General features: G+C 39.6%; 1 protein-coding gene across 1 annotated transcript in view; it reads left to right on the forward strand.

Annotated features, from left to right (window-relative positions):
* The window catches only part of MAP7D2 (MAP7 domain containing 2), a 79,941-nt gene that overhangs the window by 26,141 nt on the left and 27,999 nt on the right, over positions 1-25,801 (forward strand). Inside the window, exons 4-5 of the mRNA XM_031061212.1 lie at positions 17,035-17,112; positions 20,339-20,502. Coding sequence (XP_030917072.1) covers positions 17,035-17,112; positions 20,339-20,502 — 242 coding nt within the window. The remainder of the gene's footprint in view (positions 1-17,034; positions 17,113-20,338; positions 20,503-25,801) is intronic.

Genomic DNA, 25,801 nt, shown 5'->3' on the forward strand with positions numbered 1-25,801 from the left:
GAGTGTTTAACTGGGTATAACAAATTAATGTTGTTTCAAGTATCTTCCTATGTACATTTTGATTAAGATATGACTTGGAAGTTTAAAAATAGAGGCATATGTGTATTTTAAGATCCAATAAAACTTGATTTTATGGAAGTGTGATGTTGAAATATTGGTGTGCACTTTTTATATAGGAAATCATGTACTCTAGAATTTTGAGGCATAAAATTCAAGAGATGGTTTCTAAAAGCCGTTTATGATTTAGGGTCAGTTTGGATTTTAATTTTGTAGCTGAATAATTATTCCTCATTGAAGTTTGAATGATTGAGGGATCATAAGAAGAATTCTTAAACATAGAGTAAGAACAGTTTTTCACTAGAGGATTTATATCCCATCTCTAAATTTAGGCTATTTTTCTTGAATATTTTATTATTAAAGCAGTACTGAAAGCTCTGTATTGACATCTGGATACTGATTAATAACTGACATTTTTTCATCAAATATTTCTGGACTAACTTGGTTCAAGAAGAAAAATAAACCTATTTTCCCAGTCAGTTAAGTATAAAACATTTTTCCCATTCTTGTCAGGGAGCACCTAGATAAAGTTATATAAAACGTGAGCTTTGAAATATTTATATTTTAATACTGTATAATTAATTTGTTTGCATTGATTCTCTGTTGTCTTCTATTGGAAAACAAAGAGACTCTTAGTGTAAGGTACAGTGGAGAAAATTATGCTTGCACCTCTCTTAAATAAAATTGACAATGATATCTAATCTAGTCAGCTACTGTAAGGAAGCAAGTGTTCTTTTCTACTGTCATTTTAAGTCTGTCCTGTTTTAATGCACACTGATGAAAGAAACAGCAGTGTGTGTTTCTGTTTTGTTCCAAACATGCAAAAATGTGAGAATTCTTTGACTTGTAATTAGCACAATTGGCTCTGATTATTTTGATGCTCCTGACTGGGCTGCTGTCCTGCTTACAATATTCCAGGACCGTACTGCAGGTCTGTTCCTAGAGTTTTAGTAGGAGAAGAACATCCACCTCTTGTTTCTGCCCTTTCATCTGTGTTGCAGCCTGGGCTTCCGCTCACAGCTTTCTTCTGCCCCATTGGGTATCAACAGGCACTTGCTTGTATTTTTCTGTTTTTCCCGTTGGAGACCAGGCATTTAACCTGGAGAAGAGAAGGCTCAAGAGCTCATCACCATATTCCAGTACTTAAAGGATGGCTCCAAAGAGAAGGGAAGCTCTGTCTTGTCAAGTAGCTACCTGGAGAAAGCAAAAAGGAATGCTACCAGGAGAGGCTTTACCTCGATAAAAGAAATAAATTTTTTTACAGTGACAACAATAATCACTGTAACAAGCTCCTGAGGGAAATGGTGGAGGCCCTATCACTGGATGTTTTCAAGATGGGGCTGGACAGGATGTTAGATAATCTCATCTGGGCTCCTTCTCTCATGGAATATTGGACCAGATGGTTTTTTGAGGTTCTTTCCCTCCCTGGTTAGTGCTGTGGTTGTATGAACCCACAACCCTTCAGAGCATGAACTCTAGAAAGCAACAAACCAACTACACATTTGCAGTACCCAAACTGATGTTTTGGAGTAAGGGCTGATGTGATTTCTGTAAGGAAAGCCCGTGTATGGTTTCTCTGTGAGGCCTAGAGCTGCCCTGGGCCAGGAGTGCCAGCGTCATGGCTGGCGGAGGTTGTGGCAAAGCCCATGGATGTGTCCAAACCACCTTCCCTTGTGAATGGAGTGGCTGGGTGTGAGGGAGAGACTTTATGGTCCTGAAAAATGTCTGTTTTCTGGCTGTGGGCTTCTCAAGCTTCCCAAAACAGTGAGCACATGTGGGGTGTGTGGTTTGCTTGCAGCTGGTGTGCTGGAGCATGCCAGCCACCCCTGACAGCAGAGTGCTGCTGGCACTTGGCCTGCCAAGGATGGCACATCATCCCCAGCAATCCCTCAGGAGCTTCCTGGGGCAGTTGGTGAGTCAGGGGAGGTGTGCAGGACAGTTGTGCTGAAAGCTGCAGGGCTGCAGGAACAGTGGGCTGGATGTGCAGATGGCATTCTCTTTGAGGGGTAGAGTTTTGAGGGGAGCCAGGAGCTTGTGCAGATTTGTGCTGAGAAGTGGGAAGGTGCAAGGCATGCCAGAAGAGGGGTGTGCATAGGCAGACCCTGAAGGCAGAGAGCTGCTTTTGATGTAATTTGAATTATTTCAAAAAAAGAAGGGGGAAAGGTAGGGAGAGGGCATCTTTATCTGTTTCTTCACTCTATTTTTAAGAGAGGAAAACTGCTTACAATGAGGAGAAATTGCAGAACTCAGCATACTGGTACTCTCTACAGCCAAACTCCATAAAGGTGGAAACAGGTAATGATCCTAGTAGCACTCAGCTGTCTGCTCAGAAGCATTGTATACATATTTGAATTTCTCAGGTGTATATAAATACACCTTATTTTCTTTGCTAAATAAAGTCTAAAATAAGCATAGGATAACACTCACCACCACTAAAGCTTAATGTGTGTATTGTACTTTACAGTCAGAATTCATAACATGGCTATTACATGTTCAGTGCTGCCCATTTGGCCAATTCAAGTCTGCCTTGCACAAGGAGGTTGTGGCAATAATTTTTTCATTGATACTTGAGAGAACTTTCCTGTCCTTAAAACTATTTCCAAGCCAGGATGCTCACCAATTTTCAAGGTTAAATAAGCCTGCCATGAGATCTCCAATAAATAAACAAGCACAAGAGGAGTTTGAAAAGATAGATGTTCACACAGCACTACTATTTATCACTCTGCTTATAGAAAACTGTTCCAGTTTTCATGGGTTTTGTTTTTCAATTTCTGTCCTCCCCCTTCAACCATATATATGTATGTGGGAGGAATCTTATTTATCTAGTCACACATAAATCTTTTTCTGAATCTTACTATTTACTCTTCATGCTGTAAATCATTTTAAAATGGCTGAGTAAGAGCTAATCCAGTCTTTGGCTCTTCCTATAAAAGTCAACACTTCTGACAGGACTCTGCCATGAAGAAAAGTAATTTTAAGTTTGTTATGGGCTCACCATATAAGGTATATATATTTTTGCCTAGAAAGACAGTATTTACAGAGTGCTGCTCACTGATTCTTCTGTAGAAGTTTGCTTTGTATAAATCACAGTAATCAACCTATTAATTTTTCACAGAGTGTGGAAAATGCTTAGACAAAACCCGCACCCACTTCCAGTGAGAGGAAGAAAGCTCAGTTGCCAGCATCATTGGCTGCAGATGTATTTGTTCAAAGTAATTTTGAATGCAACTGAATAGCCTCTAGTCACGTATTTTTTATATTCATGAGAGGAGAGAAACATATATGATCTCTTCAAATAGTGTTTAGGAATGTTGTCTTTGAGAGTATCATGCTGTTTGCTTAAGTGGTTGTCAAAAACATCCTTAAGAGCTCCTCTTCAACAGAGAGAAGAAATCATTGTGGCTTGTCTGCAGCAGTGGCAGTTATAGACAAGACTCAGGAGAGGCTGTACTTTACTTTTTATTCAAAATAAACCCTGCAGAGTGTTTTCTGAAAACAACTCTTGGTGCTGGCTGTGGTATTACAGTTGAAAAGAAGAATGATTTTGTTTCCCTGCTGTTGTTTGTCTCAGCTGCACTGTGCAGGATATTGTCTCCCATCTTCATGATATTAATAATGAGAGTTTGCAAAGCAGGCTGATTTCATTTTCACCTTGAATACTTCCTATTTTCAAACTGAAACCTTTCATATTTCCTCCTGGTTCTACCTTTATCAATTTCAGAACTTGCTGTGTTTGTATGGGGTTGTCCTGTTTTGTTTTGTTTTCATTAATATGTGGCTCTTTACCTGGGTTTTGATAGACCTATCACCTTGGACTTTTAGACCTGCAGATTTTATTAGGCAAGTAGCCCTGATCTTTTAGCTGAACTACCATGATGGATTACATAGGGTAGGAATCTGCCCTTCAGCAGATGTGTGTTCAAAACACCCTTCATCCTAAGTCTTGCTTTTTAAGATGGCAAAATAAAAATACTTCATTTCATCAGTCAAGACCTGATGATTCTTGTTGACATTCCAGCTTTTTAGTTTGGGGAAATGTTGATGAGAAGTATGTCCAAAAACTTAGGAAGAAGGTGAGAGGTTAATACAAAGTGAGCTGGGGGAACCCAAAACATAGCTGTGTAGGTTTAACATTTTCTTCCTCCTGAAATTGTTTTTATCTGATCACTCTCACTTATTAAGCAGGAGTGGCTGCTGGTTTCTTGGGATGTGCATTACTGAGCGGAAGAACTTCTCCTTCCCTTCTGTTAGCAGCTGGTGGCCTCTGTGCAGTGAGCAAATGGATGGTTTCCTGGCTTCTGGTTACTTGTGCACCAGCAGCCATCTCTGTGTGTTAAAACTGTTTATTTATGAACCTTTTTTATGTATACAGTACCCAGCATGTTCATAGGCATGGATAGTGGGCATGTGTTGCTTATTAAGATAGAAATAGAAGAATGTAATAATAACAGTTTCATTTTCTGTCAAATCTTCACACTTCATAATCATCTGTTAAAAAAAAAAACAAGAGAGAGAAGTAAATATCACTTTGAAAAGCTTGTTTTGTTTTAAACCAATTCACATAACAGTTTGACTTGATGAGACATTTGTGTTTAAAAATACCTGGAACCTGGTACACTACTTGCTATTGACATAGCTATTGTTTTACTCAGTTGTTATCTAGTGGGCAGACTAGTCACCCTATTACCTTTTTTTTCTGTTGTGGTTTAATTGTTGTTGTTTTGTGTGGTGAAAAATCACCCTATTTTATGTCAGTCAGTGATTCTTGGAAGCCAGAAGTGGAAAAGAGCGTGCAGGTTTCTCTAGCAGTAAAAGGGATGAGAAATAAAAAGGAGCCCGGGAGAAAGTCAGTGTTTACTGGTCCTGTGGCTTCACAGGGCTGTTCAGTGCTGGTGTGCAGCCTGTGCTCTCCGTGTACAAGGAGGGAGGTCCTGGGCTGTGAGGAACAGAGATGTGGAGCTGAGCACTTTGGCAGTTCTCTCATGTGAAACAAAGGAGTAATTCAGAGTTTTGTGCATTGGCAGTAATGCAGCACAGTTTCTGTGCTCTCTCCCCAGCCCTGCAGAGTGGGCATAGCAGTGCCATGCCAGTAGGGCGCTCAGCTGAATCAAGGGACCCAGCTGGGATGGGCAGGAGCTGCGCTGGAGGTGGGGTACCTGTGCCTTAGCCCAGAGGTACAGCCAGTCTGCAACCTCACTTTGGGTCCATCCATGGGGCACTGGCCCCTTCTCCCTGTCAGACGTGTCTTCAAGGGAGTGGTGCCCTGTGTAAAAACCTTCTTAATGAAAGAGTTAGTGTGGAGGGGAGAAGGGTGCAAGGTAATTTCAGTGTTTACCCCAAACTCTGGTGCAGCCCTGCAGATCTGTTACTGCATGGGTGGTCAGGGAGCTTGGAGTGGCTTTTGTGGGGACTCCTGAGATCCTGGTGTGTTTTGGTTTTTGTTTTGCTGGCAAATTCCTTTGGATTAAACCCTTCTGTTGTCCATTGTCTGTGCAGTTTGTAAACAGTACAAATTTGAAATGAGGGGTTTCCAAGTAATTTTAATACCTTAGCAACTATTTATCACTTGTAATTTAGTTTAGATTGCATAATTTATGGTAAATTATTTAGTCAATCATATGAAACTTACCTGCTACAGCCCATTTATTTTTGAGGTATAATGTAGCAATAGGACATGTTTATGTGTGGTAAATCCTAAATAACTATATTGCAAACAGCAAAAAAGTGATGAAAAGACAGTCTAACTTGAATAAACCTGGTAGATTGCTGGAAGATAAAAAATTTAGCCACTTGATAATTATATGTTATTTCCATAATTGTGTTGCAGATTTGCATCAGTTATTCCCTGAGGTATAGCTGAGAAGATATTTTTAAAATAAAACTTCTTCAGTTTTGTAGGATCCAGAATAGGAATAGTTTTAAATAATTGATTATGTTCTTGATGTGAGGAAACTTTTGTATGTGTCTCTACTCTGTAGCTGTAATGCCAGCTCTGGCAGCCTGAGAGGTTGAGCAGTCTCTCTGAAAACCACAGTGAGATGTTAAAGGCAAAGATAAGGAGTAAATTTTAAATAGATACTCAGACACTGAATTACTGAACATGCAAGATTTAATGGTGCAAATGTCCTGAAGCATTATATAAAACTAGAACTTTCTTACAGATTTTGTGACATAAAAAGAAAAATAATCAGGTAGGAAACAACATAGTTTGGGATTTAGTGTTGATATTTGGGCAGGGAAAGATGATGAGACAGGTTGTTACAAGAATTAAACCAATTGTTTTACTATTTTGTGGTGCAAAGTTTTAGGCTTTTGACTGTAAATTCCTACATTTTGCTGCCAAAAAAAGCTGTGTTTGTTTTATTTGCAGGATCAGTCAAGTTAAATTTTCTGCCAGAAATTGTTTTATTAAAACCACAACTGCAATACATCAGAAAAGGGGGAGAGGGAAGAACAAAGAATAAGAGAAAATTAAAAAGTAAATTTTAAACAGAAAATACCAGCTAATCCACATATAAGCTAATTGTAGACTTACAAAGTCTGAACACACATTAGAAGGAATTAAGCCAACTAGACTCTATCCTCCAAATGTATAATTATGTTGTATTGCAAGTAGATAATTTAATTGCTAAATCATCATTCAAGTGTTTTCTAAATGAATTAGAACAAAGTATTGTCTGCCAAGCCTGTGTGACCTTCAATTCCTCGCATTCATCATGCATTTATCTCTATTGAAGAGCTTGCTTTTTATCCCCACAAACTCATCCACACCACGTGCTACTAGACTATGTCATAGCATTAAATAAATCTGTGTGCCAAAAGGGAGTCAGGCTGTGTGATTAGATTTGGTGGATTCAGTGTGGCATCCCACACAGGAGAAGGCTGAGTGAAAATTCAGCCATCATCAACCTTCATACATTTATGCTACTGTTCACTTGTGCAAATAATTATCGTTGTTTCCTTTTAGAGCTCAGTATGTTTCCTGCAAATATTTTTTTCAAACTCATCTGTCAGCCTGCACTTTTTTAGCCAAACAGTGATGTTCTGATAAACTGCAAGCACTCAGTTTCTTGTTTTGCTTTTTATAAATAACCAAAAAGACATTATCACTGAAAATTATTCTGCTATTATTGTTGGTCAGTTTATCTTGGCAGTTTAATATTGTGACACTGGATTAAGCGTCTTTTACACTTCCCATCTTAATCTTGTCTCTGCCTTTCTTTGAGCCTGTCAGTTTAAGTGTCAGGCAGTTAATTAGATGAATATCAGTATAGCATAACATCATATGTCTTTTTCCTGAAATATTTAAACTGTGTGTTTAAATTTGTTTTTTGGCTAATCCGTGTCCTCTCATTTTTATTGTTAGATTTATTTTAGATGAATTATTCAAAAAATGTGCAGGAGAACCTACAGATTTTTCTCTGAACTATTGGGTTATCAAAAAACATAATAGGGAGATTTCTGTACTTGTTCTTTGTAGAAACTTCCATGAGTTTTAATAGATTTTTTTGGCTTATTGTGGGTTTGCTTTTTACTCAAGGCCATCATGTTGTGAGTAGCTGAGGCCTTGAGGATAGAAGGCCTTTATTGATAGGGCATTGTGTACTTAATATGCTGTATTTCTGGAGAAAAGCAAATGAATAAGGATTTTGATGCAGGTTTTAAGTGTTTTACTTCAATTTCAAGAACTCAGTTGTCTGTATTTCTTGAAAAATAACTTAAATGTGGGGGATCACATCTATTTGTCTGTCCATCCTCCTTTCTTCTCACCAATAATTAGCTGTTGAAGCCATCAGATGAGACTGCCTGCATAAATGCCAGAGGGGAAAAAATCATGTTCTGGATTTAAAAGGGTATTTGGAGCCCACCACTAAATTATGTGCTTTATTAAGAATTATGTGTAGGGGCCAAGACTGGGGGTGCAAAACCAGGAGCTGTGTGGAATACACTTTGGTGAATTGACATGGACCATAAACATAGTTAAAACTGTATGTCCATACATAACATTATAAATATCAACTGTGTTGGTGTAGTTCATCTACTAAAATGCAAGAAAAAACTTCGAAGCAAACATTTAATTGTTAAAGCTTTTCTTCCATATGAGGATTTACTGTGCATGTTTCTAGAATAAATTGTTTTGATTTTGATAGTTAATGGGTGTTTTCCCTGAAATAAATGGCTGGGAAATCTAATTAGTGTGAAGCACAGTAAGAGCAACATTTTAACTGTTGCTCCTGAACATAGCCAAGTCCACAGAGGATGAAGTTCACTTGATCATGTGTACTGTGGATTAATCAGCTTTGCTTCTTTTTTATTTTGGAAGCTTTTGCCAAACCACAGGGAAAATGTACTTTCTGTGCCTGATGCTGGAAGCTGCTTCTATTTGGAATAATACATTGTTTCAGCAATGCATGAGGTGTGGATAGAGCCAAGTGGAGGTTATTTAGGTCAGTCCTTGATAGCTTCATGTCATGTTAGTCAGTCATCAACACTTTTTTTTGATAGATACATATATATAAAAATAGGAAATTACAAATGGATTCTTCTTTTGTTAAATACTTTATTTACTTTGCGGACCACAAAGAGCAGAACAGAAGCATCCTGAAGTTTTCTCCAAATCTTCACTCGTGGACGACAGAGTATAGTGGTAGATAAAGGTAGTGTTAAAAACTTAATTTTACTATCTAGGGAAAAAAAAATTCGACATGTTATATTAATAAAGGATGTGCTGGCAGCACATCACACCTCCGTAAGCATTGTTAGGAGCCAAGAGTGTTTTCTTTGTTCTCTAACTGTATCTTTGCTGCAACTCAGAGCAAATCCCCAAGCACCAGTGTCTCTTTTGCAGTTTTTATTAAATAAGACTTGAAATGAAAACAGACCTAGTAAAAGGAACCTGCAGAACCATCCCTGTTCATACATGTGCAGTGGAAGGTTGATGGTCTATGTTGCACTGTACAAATTCCACCTCTAAAGCGGTCATCCACCAAGCCTCTGTTGCCCAAGTGTGAGCCTTTGATTTGTAGATTTTTGTTTTGTTTTGTTTTATCATTTCTTCTGTGATTGTCTTAATTTTTTTTAGGAACAGTTTGTGAGAGCATACTGTCAAATCCTTGTCATTTTCACTTCAGGTTTCAAAAGAAAAATTTCTAGCTGAAAGTTTAGAAGCAAGCTGTAAATTTTTGTCACGCTTTTGTTTGGGTACCTAGACATAGAGGTTAATTACCAGTTTGATTATAAAAAAGAATCTTTATTGGCTGCCCCATCTGCAGGCAGTCACTTTGCTGCAGAGATCCATGGCTTGCAGAAAGGCCACAGTGGAAGGCAGGATGTACAGGGACTGCTGGGGTTGCCTCCAAAATGCTGTCCTGTGACCCTTGAGTCAGCTGAAATTAGAGATTTGCAGCTGCTATGGACTGGTGCTGTGAGCAGGAGCTCTGGCAGCGCAAGAATGGCCTTCAGCAGTGCACTTCAGTGCCTTGGGCTGGGCAGCTTGACATCTTCCAGGTAACTGCCACAGTGGGAAAATCATTCCAGCTTCCCTCTTGTCCATGAAGCTAAATTGGAATGCTGGGTGCTGATGTGGGGGTGCCTGGCCTGCAGCTGGAGGCAGGACAGCCCCCCCTGCAGAGGGGAAGGTGACTGGGGCTGCTTGGCCACAGAGCCTGAGGACAGGAGCTGAGCCCAGTGTGCTCCAGGTTTCCTGGGTGCTCACATCTGGGAGCTCTCTGTTATACAGACAGTATTTGCAAGTACTGGCTCCTGCACCCCTTGGCTTTAAATGTGTTTAAATGTGCAGCGTGGGGTGCTGCTGTGAAGGTTGGATCAGGTGTTCAGCCCTGGCTTTGGCTGTCTCTGTGCACTTCAGCTGTCACTGGAGAGTGCAACACAGCAGTGACATTTGAAAAACCACCAAAGCACAAGATCACTATTCAGTGCCACACACCAGCAAAGCCAATTAACTTGAGCAGGAAGTGGGGTTTAATGTGCATTTGGGGATTACAAGCCAGTGGAGGTGGGAGAAATGGGTACTTACAGTTCCCATCTGGTCTGCTCATGCTAAAAATAGCTGAATTTCTCAGTGAGATGCTGGTGTTTCACTAAGCTCTGGTTATCTAATAACTAATAATCAATATATAACATCAGCAGACGCTGATACATAGATGTGTATTGTCAGTCCAGCAACACTTTTAATTAGAAATTGAATTGTGCTAGACTACACTATACACATAAATACAGATATATGTGTTCATGTGTGTTAAATCTGAAAGACACTGTCAAGCACTGGTTAAACCTCCTGACTCCTTTCTGCCTGACAGATTACAGAAGCACATAAATAAAACATTAGTGTAGAATACACATTGGACACAGTGCTACTGACTACACCTATGCACTATAGATCCAAAGCTTTTTTCCTTGTTCATTTTGGTAACAAAAATTGTTACAAATAAATGGAATTTCGTTCATTTTGATGTATATGTTCCTAAAATGAGGCTGTTCAGATTGAATTTAGTGTGATGGGGAAACAATTTTATCTGATCCTATAAAGTTTCCCTTAGATAATTTGGGCAAAATAACTGTGACTTGAGGTCTGTTGTCTTACACTGAGGCTTTTTCTTGCAAAAGTCAAAGTACAGTGAACCAGGCAAGTCGTGTCTTCAGTATTTATAGCCACTCTTCTTCCAAAAAATTAATTTTCCATTCAGTATGATAGTACATGATTGATAGGAACTTTTTTTCAGATTTGGGTGGGGTAAGCATGGGCTTCTTCATCCTAACAAGGTATGTCCATATCTCCTGTTTTAACACAAGTCATTCTGCTGAAGTCAGTGAAACTAGTCTGTGCAAGTTTATCAATGCATAAGTTGCAAATACAAGTTGGGACTATGGCTGATTCAGGAGATAGGCAGTAAGTGAATGAAGGAGGTAAAGTATTTCAGCCATGGGAAAAACCTTTGTATTTGAAATGTTTATAGCTTTGGGGTTCATAGGTTTGCTTGTTGTTTTAGTGTCAGATTTCCAGCTAGTGCCACCTTGGCAAACCCTAGAAGTTTCAGAATGTTAATTGTGAATTTGAAACAGTATTTCTTGTGAGGTTTTTTTGTCGGTTTGTTGTTGTTGTTTGTTTGGATTTGTTTGTGTGTGTTTGTTTGTTTTTATCCTTTTCAGAATGCAGTGTTTCCTTCTAGAAAGTTGCTGGACAGGCTATAGAAGGGAAGATTTTACCTATAGATGTCACATGGGTCTGGGCTCTAGGGCTGTTTGAAAAATAAAGCTGTAAATGCTCATGTGTGTTAAATGTGTGAGAAAGACATTGTCAAGAACTGGTTAAGCCTCTGGACTCCTTTCTGCCTGAGAGGTTGTGGAAGCACATGAATAAAACATCAGTGTAGGAAACGTGGACACAGTGCTGCTGCTTGGTATGGGCTGTGTGGGGCTGTATCATAGGGACCTGTTCAGTAACCTAAATAAATAATAACACTAGATTAATTATCTAGTGTTTTCATAAGTAAAAGCATTCTGCTAATGTATCTTACCATTTTCTGAGTGCTCTTGAGGTGCATCTGCTGTGTCTGCCTGATACTGGAGTCTCCTTGGGGCACTGTTAGGGCTGCACACACATTTGTACACAATCCCATGGAGCTAATTAGGTGTCTGTGGGCTTGTGCAAAACTGAGAAGGTCTGCCATTAATATTTTAGCAATTTTTTCCTCCCCATGTAGTAATTAAGATATTTATGTTAATATATGTGATCACAAAATGATGTATATATACTCTATGTATCATTTCAAGGTTATTTGGCCAGCATTTCAGAGCAATTTCACCCTAAACTTAAATAAACATACTAGTAGGATGTATTTTGCTACTGCAGTCTTTGTGTAAGTATGTTTTACAGCTGAAGTTCTTGATTCAAATGGATAATTTGAAAATCCAGGGTGGGGAGCAGGAGCATAAGGCAGGTGTCCTAGTTGTTTAACCAGAGCATGCAGTCCCCAACAGCTTCTCTGTTCTATCTGCCAGGCCACCTCTCAGACAATTAGCCTGGGGTTCTGAAATGTCACTGTGTTTGGCAACTGTTTGTCTTTAATGACTTCATCCACTTAACATCTTTATAACAACAAATAGCCATCCTGGTATTTTAATTAGACATAATGGACAATGCTCCTTTTTCTTTTCTGGTTATATTTGAAATCCAGCCTGGCAAATCTAAAAATAAAATTAAGTCTCTGAAACTAGGGAAATTCTGATTCTTTGTATTAAGATTTTTGAATGCCATAAAATAAAGGGCTTTTTTAATTAAAGAAAATGTGAAAAAGATAATTATCAAAAAGGACAATTCACTAAATCTTACTGAACCTACCTGCAAAGCTCTTGTGGTGTTTGCATGTTGCCTCTACCTGAAAGCCTCTCAGCTTTAAAATTAAAATTTAGGAAAAGTGCCTTTTGCCAATAGAAATTGCCATCCAGGTACAGTCACACACATCTTTGTACCTATTTCTCCTCTCCAAGTATAGTTAATAGCTGAAAACTTGAACATTTCTTCAATTAGGAATACCCAGTGGGAAACAACGACAGGTGGAAAATGTCTGTTCGTTATTGTCTCAAAGAACAGTCCTGAGGGTGTAAGTGCAGTGGTGTCCCAGGCAAGGCCACCCAGTGGCAGAACTGCATCCAAACTGGGAAATTTCACTAATTCATCAGCATCAGTGCATATTGTGGCCAAGGTCTAAAAGTGTTGGACAATGCCAGGTAGAATGGACAAAGGTGTAAATGTCTTGGATGTGGTCGTGCAGGATGGCCAAAGGTCTCCGTGTGTGGAACACTGTTATGTAGAGCTGGTCTCAGATGCCCAGCTGACTTTTTTCTGTCAGGATGCCCAACAAGGGCTTCGATATCTGCTGTGGATAAATATATTGTGAAACCAAATACCATGGGGTATAAGAGAGAACAGATGGGGGTGTGGGTTCAATAACAAAATGGAAAAAAAAATTAATAGACACCTTACCTGCTGACAATTACTTGGGTGTGAATTTCAGGAGAGGAGATGTCCAAGCAGCCTGTTGGTCCTTTTGAAATGTAGCCTCAGCTTGGGTACTTGTTTTCTCACAAAACACAGGATATGGATTTTAAAAGACAGAGCTTGCTATGTCTCATCAGGAGAGGACAGCCTTCCTCTGTCTTGAGCAACCACCAAGAGGCTTTCAGAAGCAGGATGTGGAGCAGAGCAGTGTGCGTGGACATGTTCTGGCACTGTTTCATCAGTCTGAATAGGTTTGCCTTGCCCATAAAAAAGGGTTGAAACAGTGATTAACATGTTGAGTTTTACTTCTGTGAATATTTACTTCGATGTAACATGGAAGTATTGAAGGAATCCTGCAGCATCAGCTGTTACATTATTGCTGCAGGTCTGCTGCTGGCATCCAAAACTGGTTTTATGTGTTATGGTCTTTTTCTTTAGAAATGCTCATTGTAATAAAGTCCCAGATGAACAGCTGGCCCTCCTCAATCAAGAAATGAGGCACAATCTCAAGGAATTAGCCCAGTGCCTAAGTTACATGCCTTAGAGAGTGGGGACTCTGGGCAAAGGATTTTTGGGGAGGGCTGTGAGATAGAGTAATAAGCAGAAGCAATTTGTACGTGTGCATTTCCTGAGAGTAAAATCTTGGATCTTATTATTTGAGCAGTTTCCTTGTTCCTCTGCAAGTCTGGGAATAAGCATTTATTAGGGAATTTTCTGCCAGTATCCCTTTGTATTCATTACTCTGGTTGGCAGAAGAACAGCCAGCCTGCGTTTACATCCTGACTCTTAAACATGTTGTTAGCTGTTACGTGCCTCTCTAAGTGAGGGATCAGAGGCTTAGCTGTAAATATGAGGAAGGCTCAGGATAAAGCTGCGTATACAGACTTAACCCGAGGTCACAGCTCAGTGAGAGCGCCTTTGCCGTGGGGTTTTGTTATTTATTCAGACCTTCTCCTGCCCTCTGCTGGCAGTTCCCTGCTAGGGAATAGGGATGCCCTTACGCTATTCCCGGGATAGTCACCTGTGCCAGCTTGCTGCTTGCACTCTGCTTTGCCAAAAGGGATTTGAATTCCTGTCATTAATGAAATTCCTTGCCACAGGTCACTGCTGTGCCCACTGCATTTATAATGTTATCTGAGTGTTATAGAAGATGCATAAAGTATGGTTGTTTTGGCCTTTGAAAATTATCTCAATGTACAAGCTATCACCCAGGGTTCAGTTATTCTGTCCTTCAAAACTGTATTTACTTTCTGAAGTAAAGTTTGATTTTTGGCAGGCATGCTGATTTACAAAGTCAAGTACTTGAGTTAAGAGATGCCAGCATTGAGGATGCCTGTGGTATTTTAATGCTATTCTTGCCATCTTGTGTTTGATGCCTGTATGTATTAGAATGCAGTTTTCCTCCACTGTTTTATTGGTGGGTTGTTTTTTTTTTCCACATTGGTGTATTGCATATGTAATGAACATAATTCCATGTATTTGTAGTTTCACCTGTGACATAGCCAGTTGTGGAATGCTGCTCTCCAAAAAGCCTTCAAGTACAGTTTTGTCTACTTTTCAGTTTCAGAAAAAAAGTGCAAGAAGCATTAATAACTTTGACCTTGGTTCAACTCTCATGCACTGAATGAATAAGCAAAGGGACCTAAAATGAAAAAATGTAATATATACGTAAGAACAGGCAAAATAAAGATTGTTTCAATTTGGATACATTCTCGTTTCTTTAATATATGACATTACAACCCTGATCATCTTATAGTATTTTCTGAATTGAGTTGAGATATTCAAATGCTTGAGAAAGTGAACCTGAAAAATTGTGCATCAACTTTGGATAGCAATGGGGTTGTGAGCAAGGCTTTTAGATCCACTTTTACCAGTTATGTTTGTGAAGAAATCAAAGTAGAGATGAGTTAGCTGTGATTTTATTGATGGGCATAATGAGATGCATTTTGCTGGTGGATTTCTGAGCTAGTTACTGTAAGCCAGAAGAGTGATGAGAAGCAGGATTTTGTGAACATAGTTCATGGACATGAACTCTCTTGCTATTCCTTTCTGTGCTTCCATTTATCTCCATTCTAGTTTCTGTACTTTAGGTTCCACCTCTCCACCTGGGTTATATCCTTTGCCACAGAAGACCTTAATTCATGCCTCTGTTTGTTTCTTTTCCTTTCTCCAGCCTCCTTGTTCCCAAGCTCAGTCTTCCATCTTTGGGCTCTTGATCCACTAGAATTTCACATCCCTCTGCTGCTTCTGGCCTGAGTTGTAGGTTTCATGTTTGTTTGACATTGAGACCACTGAAAAACTTTCCATTGGAGCTGTAAAATACCTATGCTGTTTCACCTTCTTGGCTACTTGCTGTAAGCCCCTTCAAAGCAGTAACAAACCTTTGCTGTGGTTGCTTTACTGAGCTGCCACCTCTTGTCTCCTTCTTCCTTGTCAAATCTGAAAATAAATGTCAGCCAAATGAGCAAACAAGTGGACTAGTATAGAAGTAGGATGAGTCTTTGGTAATAAATAAATAAATATGTATTTGACCCACAAATTGAGTTGTAATTAACCAGCTGGGAGCTATAATCACATTTTTCCAGGGCCCTGGCTGCCTCCAGGTAATTGCAGTCTGTGTGTGCTGAGGAGGATTAGAGATGGTCTTTGAAGGTGCTTGGGGAAAAAAGCAAGCTGTTATTAATGGGGGACAGCTGAGACCCTGCCTTTGTCACCAGGGGCCACTGAGGCTGGCTTTCACCTTTCCTACAGAACTGTGCATTTTAGAGAAAGGTACTTCGTATGCAAAATCCTTGCTCCCACAGACAGGATGCCTTTGGAAAGGAACCTGCAAGTGTGACTTTTCAGGAAGGTAGTTGGGGTTGCACTCTATGTAATTTTTCCATTCATGTTTATCTGATAAAATTAACAGGTGCAGTTCTCAGAGCAAAAGGAAGGGGACTTAATTAGAATTCAGTAACTCAGTAGGGAGCCCAGATAATGACTGCAAATGATGTAAACTGTGCTGTGAGACACCATGCCTGTTTGCACTGCTTACAGCTCAGGAGATCCTGAGCAGAGAGGGAAGGGAGGGCACTGGAGGCCCTGTCAGCTGTTTTAAGAGGATGCTATCCCCTGGATGGTCTGTCAAGGTACTCGTTGGTTGCCTTTTTCCTGCTGTTGCATAAGGTCCATCTTAGGTCCCTTTGATGCTTGTTCCAGGGCATGCAGACAGGTGACCCTAAGGCACCTTGTGTGTCACACTGTGCCCTCCTGCCTCCTTAAATTGGGCTTTTCAGCTGCTCATGCTGGTCAAACAGCTGGAGTGTCTGGATCCGGGTACAAAACATCCTTAGGCAACCTCATCCCAAACAAGTATCTTACTTTTAGATACCAACTCCAGGAGGAAACAAAGTGTTTCCTGCCTGGGAAAGAGGGCAGCAGGGCTGCTGATTCTGTAGCCTCATCCAGCAGTAATTGCTGGTTGTTGAAATGCTGAGCAAGCGAGGAAACTGGGGGGCTGTGGTCAGCCAAAAATATAAAGGCTGGGACTCCATGTAGCTGCTCACTGCTTTTCTGAGCTACCTTTTTCTACCTAGCCAAAACATTTAAAATGAGCTTATTAACACAGATAAATGCATGTTAATTGCATCCTTACCGTTTTTCCCAAGGAAGCTTCGGGTTTTGAAACAAGCACTAACAGCATGCTTGTTTGCTCTGAGAAGAGGAGTCAGGCATTTGCACTGAGGAGCCGTGCTTGGAGTTCAGCAGTGGGTGGGAGGCTGTGCTCAAGAGGTGCCCAAATCCCAGCTCATTAACCTGCCCACATACAAGAGCAAAATTGATTTTGTTATTGGAGTTGTTAAATGCAGTAGTTATGTTTTCTTTTTGATGGATTCTTTTAATTTCTTTTGGATCTTTCTTTGTTTTGCTTAACAGCTTTTTAAGGCTTTTTTTTTCCCTCCCTCTGTCTTCAGCTATTGATGGATTTCTAAAAACTGATGAAAGACAAAGACTGGCAAAGGAAAGAAGAGAAGAAAGGGAGAAATACCTTGGTAAGTTGGCAGGAGGTGTATCTATTATTTATATACATGTTTTAATAGGCTTAAATAACTAACATAGCATTTTTTGTGTTCTGATTTTTAAATCTTGTTCAGTCTTTTCCTGGTCTTTACCGCTTCTTTTAACTTAAATTGTAAAAGATAATATTTTTGCATTTCCAGTCAAATATTTAGTAGTTTATATTTACAAGTTTACTTACTTTCTTCTTTGATTTGTGTGCCTTTGAATATAGGTTTATGTTCAAGGTACTGCTGGTATGATCCTGGTTTGTGAAAATCCCAACTAAGCCTTGAGTAATACTCAGAAAAATATGTAGAATGATTTGATAAAGCAACTTCAATTTTAATCTCTTTGGTTTCAGCCATATTGAAATATATAATAGAGTTTTTAAGTGCAGCATTAAAGTGTGTACTTTTCTGCAAGTTGTAAAATGGTTAATCTTTCAGGAGAATGCTTATGTTATTCAGGAACTGAAGAATGTTTATCAATGATTTCAGATTTTGTTTAAAATAATTGCTTATTTTTAATCTATTAATATGACCAGGGAGATGTTGAGAGAATTGTAAAATAGATATGTAAAAAGTATAAATATATATTTAATGGGAGTGGGTGTATACACAATTAAAATACACATATATATGTGTATACATGTACATATATATATACATATACATAAATTCAAATTTTTTGTTCAATATTGATTTGGACTTCCTATATCTTTCTGTGTATATAAAAAGGTGTTAAACAGTTAACTTCACTTTTCCTCATTGTAATGACAAGAAAGATCAGTAGCACTGTTCCTAGAGATAACCTGACAATACCTAGCAGAAGGAATTGTCATGTTTTATGATTTTTGCAAAATTTAAGGTAAGCATATATTTTGAGGAAATGTCAACTAAACAAGTATGGGCACCTGTCAAAAGAATCATAGGAAAATACTGTTTTTCTTGCAAGAAATAAACAAACTGTTGACCATTTCTTTGGGAAAGCTTGGGGCTTGAGACAGTGACTTGACATTTTTCATTACCATGGCCTTGGTCCACATTATTCCTTTTGGTAGTTCTGGTGAAAATCTGCTGCCCTGTAGTACTTAACCTTGCCTGAGCTTCTGTCTCTCTGGGACTTACTTCTCTTCCAGGTGTGCTCAGTGTAGGCTATTCTCTTCTTTCCTTCTGATTATCCCTTCTTTTCTGGTTCCCAAGAAAGTGATATGGTGGTTAGATTGGAAAGGACTCAGAGTAGAAGAGATGAACAGGAAACTGAAACTTGGAGTTTCTGGGAGTGGTTGGCCCAGGGGATTTGGAAGGTGATGTCTGCAATTTTCTCCCAGACGTCATATATGCCTCCTGGAAGCATATTTCTTAAGACCATTTCTGTAATGGGGAGCTTTGAGTTTTGGTCACAGTTTGATTGTGAGAATTTTCTTTTAGAAGTTCAGAAAAAAGCAGCATGTTCCCCCAAGGGTCAGATCTTTAAGCAGTCAGCAGGTACTGTATAGCAATATGAAGTAACTTTTTCACCTGAGCCAAAACTCATTAATCAGTGGTTTAGCATCCCTAAATTAAGCAACAAGAATTGTACGTGTGTCCATGATGACAGAATTGTTTACTTCTCTGTCCAGAATCAGTCCCAGGTTTCACCTACTTACTCAGAAGGTAATCTTAGCACAATCTCTGGACACCTCACTTTATTTTTGGTTTTTATGAGCTCCAGCATGCTTTGTCACCTGCTCTACCTGATGTGGCTAGCAGTTGGAACAATTCATGCCTGGTCACTTGTTGTCCACTGTCTCTGAGGTAACTTTTTCTGTTGACAAGTCTGAACTTCATGCATTTAATCCAGGTTCACTGCATCACTGACACTCCCCTCATACTGCCCTGTCTTGAGTGGGGAGCATGAGTGGATTTTCATAGGACAAAAGGGGAAGATAACATCAACTGTATTTCTGACAAGAATGAGCTAGAAGGTGTTCTGGAAAGCAGGCTGGATTTGAGGAAGAAGTGTTGTAGAAGGATTCTGTATTCAAGGGAAATAAATGGAATGTTGGAAAAGGATCTGGGTGTTGAGAAGACTCTTGCTTTCACCCAAGGGAGTGAGGATGGAGTGGGGCTAAGAGGGACAGAAAGTCACAGCTGTGGTTAAAGAGCCTGGGGGCAGGAACTGGGGGGAAAAGGCTGATCTGAGAAGCAGCATTTGGAATGGCTGGACAAGAGCCTAGGAACAGTGGGAGAGTTAGAAGGGTGATGATGTGCTGCAAAAGGAAACAGCAACTGAAGAAACACAGGCATAAGTGAGCAGAAAGAAGGACTAGCTCTTGTATAAACACTGTTAATTCTGGCTTTCCCTGACTTTCAAGTTCTTAGCCTAGCAATATTCCCTCTTTGATATTGGCTGTATGTGTGTTGGTATGTGACACTACAAGCTTGTGTGTATGTAGGCATGCTTACAGACCTCCTCTTTCCTGCCTTTTTATGGAATACACTTGCATGGGAAATGGATTTTTCCTCTCAATTTGCCACATTAACTCCTGCTATTTGTTCTATGTACACCTGAAGCAACAGTCCAGTATGTATTTTTGCAGTCTGAGTTTCTGAAACATCAGGGTAATGTCCCATGAAGATTATTGCTCCAGTTGGAATAAACAGCTGGGCAAAACCTCAGTAACAGAATAATTTTTTTTCACATGAAAAGGCAGAAGTGGGTAAAGATTTAGCACCAAATCATGAGCTGAAAGATGTATTTTCAAAACTTCATAGAAAACATAGCATATGTTGTTTACATGTGTCTATTTTAAAGGCAGCTCTGTAACAAGAAGCACAGTTTTAAAGAAGTCCCAAGGGCTTTTGCTTCAACATATACAGCTGATTTCCTTCAAAGATTACTAGGAGCAGTATGTCCGAAAAAATAATTTGGCTTTAAGCTTCAGAGGGACTTGAAACATAAAAAAAATTGCTAAACTTTTCTGTATACTGTTCTATACATAGATAAGGGGTACAAACTGGCACCTTGTATACAAGGGCTTCCCTATTTATGTATTGAACAAATTGCTTAGATTTACTAATCATTTCAGCACTTCTCTGCACTATATTTTTAATCTCAGTCAACTAAAACTCTGTGTACTTGCGTTTGTTTTTTTACACTATTGTTTCATGTTACCAAATAATTTTAAAATAGAAGAAAATTTGCCTGATGTGAAATGCACCTTTTTCTCTGCACAAGCTGCTAGGGAGCAGCAGATACTGGAGAAGGAGAGAAGAGCAAAACTTCAGTATGAAAAGCAAATGGAGGAGCGATGGAGAAGGCTGGAGGAGCAGAGGCAGAGAGAGGAGCAGAAGAGAGCAGCTGTTGAAGAAAAGCGGAGACAAAAGCTTAAAGAGGAGGAGGTGAGGTCCCCTGGGAGATGTATGGCAGCACTGCACAGGGCTGAATATTGACATGCATTAAACCATGGGGGGTGGGAGCAGGACTGGAGACATGGGAGCAATTACTGCAGGAGCTGCAAAGCACATCACCACAGCTGTAAGGAGTCTACCACTGTACATCAAAAGCACTTTCCAAAACAATTTTTTAAAACTTTGACTGATCTCCTGGAATAGTCATCTACTCTTGCTAGCATATCTGGGACTCCGATTGTCAAATATAAATCACCACCTTTCTGGAAAGAAGTCTTTAATGATGAGTGTTTCCAAAAAGGGAAAGATTCTTCTTACTGTTCTGTTTACTGCCCATGAAAAAGAAATAATGTGTTGTTCCATTTCTCCTTGATGACAGAAACTCAGAAATTTGTACTTAAAGCAGTGAAGAATCTAGGCTGTTTTCAAATTCTAACATAAAACAGAATCACATATTTTTAAGCATCTTCATGCCCTTCCTCTCTTCTAGGCTCCCTGCTGAGATCATTTAAGGTTCTTTTTTTGCTCTAGTGAGTCCAATTTCTGGTGCAGCTCTCTGAATGCAGGGTGTGTGTGTATATCTGTGCATGACATTATGTGGAGAACACTAGCACTGCTACCCGCAACTGATAAAGAATTAATGGTTTTTGGAAAAGGAGGCAGTGGTTAAAAAAAAAAAAAGCCCGAAGAAAATATTTCCTCAATTCCTAGATAAAAAAAGCTTTAGAAATCCAGTTCTTAACCTCCATTTTTCTGCCCCCCTGTCCTTTCATCAAAATAACTTTGCAAAACAGGTAAAACACTTCTGCCTGATTTCACAATAACATACAGCTATTCACTGAATTTTTTGTTTGATTTTTCACTTTACTTGAAGAGAAGATTGTATCCTGTCATTTGTTGTTCAACTTTAACATACTCATTGTGGCTTCTATGTAATGGCAGAGAATTGATTTAAAGATATTTTGTTATGTGTTTTGTTTCAAATTCTTTTAGGAAAAATGAGGAAAAGCTGAAACAAAGGGTAGGAGGTCTCTCTCTTGTGGTAACAGCATTGAAGTCATGTGCTCCTTTCCCAGCATTTCCTGCTGTAATAGCCTTCTGCAGCTAAGCAAAATCAATTCCCATTGTGAGGGTTGTAAGGGGAAGGGGCAGAAAAACGTCCAAAACCCTGTCTTCAAAATTTTCAGCAGAGCAGGACAGAAAGGCAGAGAGGTGTAGGAAGAGCAAGTATCCACCGGCTTTCCCTGCATTCGTGGTTTGCTTTTGCTGCAGAAATGAGAGCAGAGTTGTTGGATGTGAGAGGCAGTGACAGGTCAGACCCAAGGCATCTGTTTAGTGGAGGTTGACCCCATCTCCTGTAGTGGCCTCCTGTCCTTCCCCAGAGATGGAATAAGAGGCTGAGCACACTGTGATGCTTTTCCCAAGCACCAGTGAGCCTGGCCCAGCTCCCCAAGACACTGCATGTGTGAGGGCAGGCTTCTGTAATGGTGAGGGAGAGGCTGATTCCCAGTGTTCAGTCATGTGCTCAGTCACTACCACTCCTAGCTCTGCTCACCAGGCTGGTCCTTTATGCTTAAAGTGTCCAAAGTCTTTTTTTTGGAAGTTAAAGCAGGCCTGGGTCTGGATTCTTTCCCTTTCCTTCCCACACCTCTCCTCTCCCACGGTGAGGAGTCTGAGAGAAGACTGTGTGGGCAGGAGAGGATGCTTGCTTGTTTGGGGATGGATTAAACCTGTGGGAGGAAAGTCCAGGACCTTCTGAAGGAGAAGAGGGTGCACAGGGGAATGATCTATAGAACAGGGGAGAGTGAGAGAAGAAGGAAAATGGGAATAGAAGGAATCTCTCCTAGCTTCCCTTCACAGTTTCTTGTCCCTCATTTCTCAAATTCTGTTTGAATTCTACTAAAGGATCTGCCAGTTTAGTCCCACCTTCCCCGGCCCTTGCTCTTGTGATGGACCCCTCAAACTCTGTGTGCATGATAACAGTGGAGGTCTGAGTAAGGATGGTGATGAACTTGCAGCTCCCTGGGCATTTGAGTTACTCACTGTTTGTGACTAATTTTGGCCATTTAAGACTGTCTTTACTGGAAGAGCTTTGAACATGTATTCCCCCACCTGGGGTGTGGGGGTGGGTGTGCCCTGCCAGTGAGCCAGTGTGTGCTGCACCATCTTCTCAGTGTTTCTCCTTTTAAGAGCAGTTAACACTAGCTGGGTACTGGAATACCCATTTTATTTCCTTATCAGCTGTCTGAAATGACAAGCAGAGAGATTTTCTTCCTTGCTCTCTGCCTTACTGGTTGTCCTTTATAGTTTCCCTGAATTGTTTTTCCTTGTTTTTTAAACAGAGCAGAAAGTAGTGCACGTTCATGATAGGAAGAGGTGATGCAAATCTCTCTGTACAAAATATTGTTGTTGCATCTTAAAGAATCTGACAGGAATAGATCTTAACAAACTGTGGGGACTTGTTGTCTCCTATATCAGAGCATCCTATGCTTGACCATTTTGCTTGCAAAGGACTTCTTAAAGTGGTGGCTAAAATTTGATTTATTTTGCTTAGTTTTCCCCCTCTACAGTGCCAGATAAGGGATGATGGTTTTAAAGTCTCTCTTAGTAGAAATCAAGGTATTCTGTCAGAGTTCTTTGGGGCAGCTGGAGGTTGTTGCAGAGCACAGTGAAAGTGTCAGATTTTTCAGAAGGAACTGAATAAATAATATTTAGAAATTATTCTGTCTGTATTGACTGCATCTTTCTTATCTACAGAGGTCTTCAGTACTGCCCTTCCCTTCATATTACTTTTAAAGCTGCACACTTCTTTTAGTAAAAGCAGCCTTGAAGAAAGCAGTGTGTTGTTCTACAGAAGTGATTTAAATTTTTCTTTAAATTTTTCTTTTAACAGGGAACTAGACAAAAATAAAGCTAGTCCTTTTTCAGTTAAAGTAATTCTTTTCCCTTTCCTGTCTTGAACTTCCATGTAACTTGGAAATACCCTGTAAATAGATGTCTAGCTGTACACAGGTTATTGGGAAGAGATTGTTTGGTGCATGTGCACTATTTGTTACATTTGTAAAAAGTATGTGCTTAGACACAAAAGAGTGAAAAACACTCAAGATGTTGTAGCTTTAATTACTTCCTGTATTCCAGAGATGAAGTCAACTGATAATCTCAGGAAACAGTGAGCTACTTACATACAATGCTGTATATAAAGTGAGGAGGAAGAAATGGTTTGGGGCTCTTTCAGATGTTTGTCTTGCAGATATAAGGAGATTGGTTTAGAATTATTTGTACAAATTATTTTAAGTCATAATACTTGAAACATTATTTTTTCCTTGTCACATCTGTGTTATATTTTACACAGAAAAAAGGAAATAACTTACTTGTGAGAAAACAAGTCATTTGGCTAAGTTTTGAGGGGCAGGTTTTTGTTTTTAATTCAGATAGTACAAGTGCTTATTCTATTGCTCAGGCTGAGGAAAACTTGTATGAGTAACTGGATTTTGGAAAGTAATGTATATTTTAGATGTTAGCACTAGATGGCTCTCTATTGTGATTTTATTCATTCTTAGTTTAACCTACATGCAGTGCTTGTGCATTATAAGGTTTTTTGCTAAAACTCACTATATCTTGAGGGCAGACATTGTTTCCTCTATCTGTAGCTGTTAGAGCTCCCAAATGAGATCACATTCATAGTCTGATATGATTTCAAGAAAGTGCCTTTACCTATAACATAGGCTGGAAGGGTTTTCTGCATTGTTTGCTGATGAAGGAAAGCTTTGTCTTGTGGTTTAGTTTTCCTTATGGAACAAATTATTAATGTATGAGTTGTTTATGCTATGCTTGCTTATGTCTTATTATTTTCTTTGGCTTTTTAGTTCTGTGCCAACTTAAAATGTTTTTTAATAACTTTCCTTTCTTTGGGAAAAGCAGCCTTCGTATTGTTCTTTATCTAACCTATATCTGCAGAGGTTTTGTGAGTTTTAATAATTATATTCTATAGTACTCTAATGACAGGTTCTTTGCAAATGAAAATGAATGATCCTCTCAAAATAATGTAACTGAAGATTTCAACCTCAGATTGTAGGTAGCATGGGCTTTCAAATGTGTATGAAATGTAATTTAATTTCTTTAATCTATTTCAGCATTTATTTTGTTCTTGAAACAATATTTTGATAGTGGGTGGTATAAGTGTATTCTGTGGTTTGCAAACTATAGAATATTGCTTACTCCAAGCACTGTTAAAAACCCTCAAACAAGACAGCAAACAGAAATAAGTGAAACATGACTGCTTTAGTCTTATCTTTTTTGATTAATGAATAACAATATTCATTAGAATTGGAAAAAAAAAGGGTTCTGGGTGAGAGTATGCTTTAATGAGAAAGAAATGGGAGGGTGATTTTCCTTGGTAAAAAATGTGGGTAGAAAGACAGACTGGGGCAAGCTGCATAATAGAAGAAAATGGTGAAAAGAAGCACACTGCAGAGAGGAACTGGTGATGAAGTAAGTGAGGTTTGGAAAGACTAACAAAAGGGGCTCAAACAGAATTAAGTTAGAGAGGTGGGGAGCTAAAGGTAAAAAAGCACAAACTTGTAAGCAAAGCCCGCACACACAGGATTTAAATGTGAAACTTGTATCATCAAGCAGAAAGAGAAGAAAGAAATTCTGTAACAAACTAAAGCAGAGGACTGACTTCAGATTCCAGAGAATGGAAAAAGATTGTTTCCTTTTCACAAGGCAGAGTGTGTGTAAGAAGGGAATGGGGTGTTCAGGGCTGTGTGGGGGTTTCTGTGCTCTTGCAGAAGAGGCTGCGCTTGAGCCTTGTGATGCTTCCTTCATTTGCTCCGTAGGGAGAAGGAAAGAGGCAGAGCTCTCATTTTCATGCCTGCCTGGACACTGATGGCACTGAGTAGACAGAGGAAGGGGATGAAGGGGGGGAGGGGGGCAGGGGAGCAGCTGCCTGCTCTCAGTGGCCTCTGAATGATGTTGCCTGATAGACCATGAGCTCACAACACCACTGAAAGCTCATCTTCCTGGGCACGGCAGCAGAGATTGAAACAGCAGGGTGGGTCACCTGGCCAAAAGGTAACAGGGACAGGAGAGCTGGGAATGATCGAGGGTGCAAGAATTTCCTTTTTTTTCACTCTTTGTATAGAGGGTAATAGAATATTTGATAGCGCAAATGATTTGCAATAAAATTAGAAGAGAGTTTAAAGATTAAAAGGTAGTGGCTTGCTGTTGATACTGATGGATAACTGGTAGCAGGGTTGGGTGAAGTGGAAAAAAATGAGCTCCAAAATAA

This window comes from Geospiza fortis, unplaced genomic scaffold, assembly GCF_000277835.1.
Source record: "Geospiza fortis unplaced genomic scaffold, GeoFor_1.0 scaffold285, whole genome shotgun sequence".
Taxonomy (NCBI): domain Eukaryota; kingdom Metazoa; phylum Chordata; class Aves; order Passeriformes; family Thraupidae; genus Geospiza; species Geospiza fortis.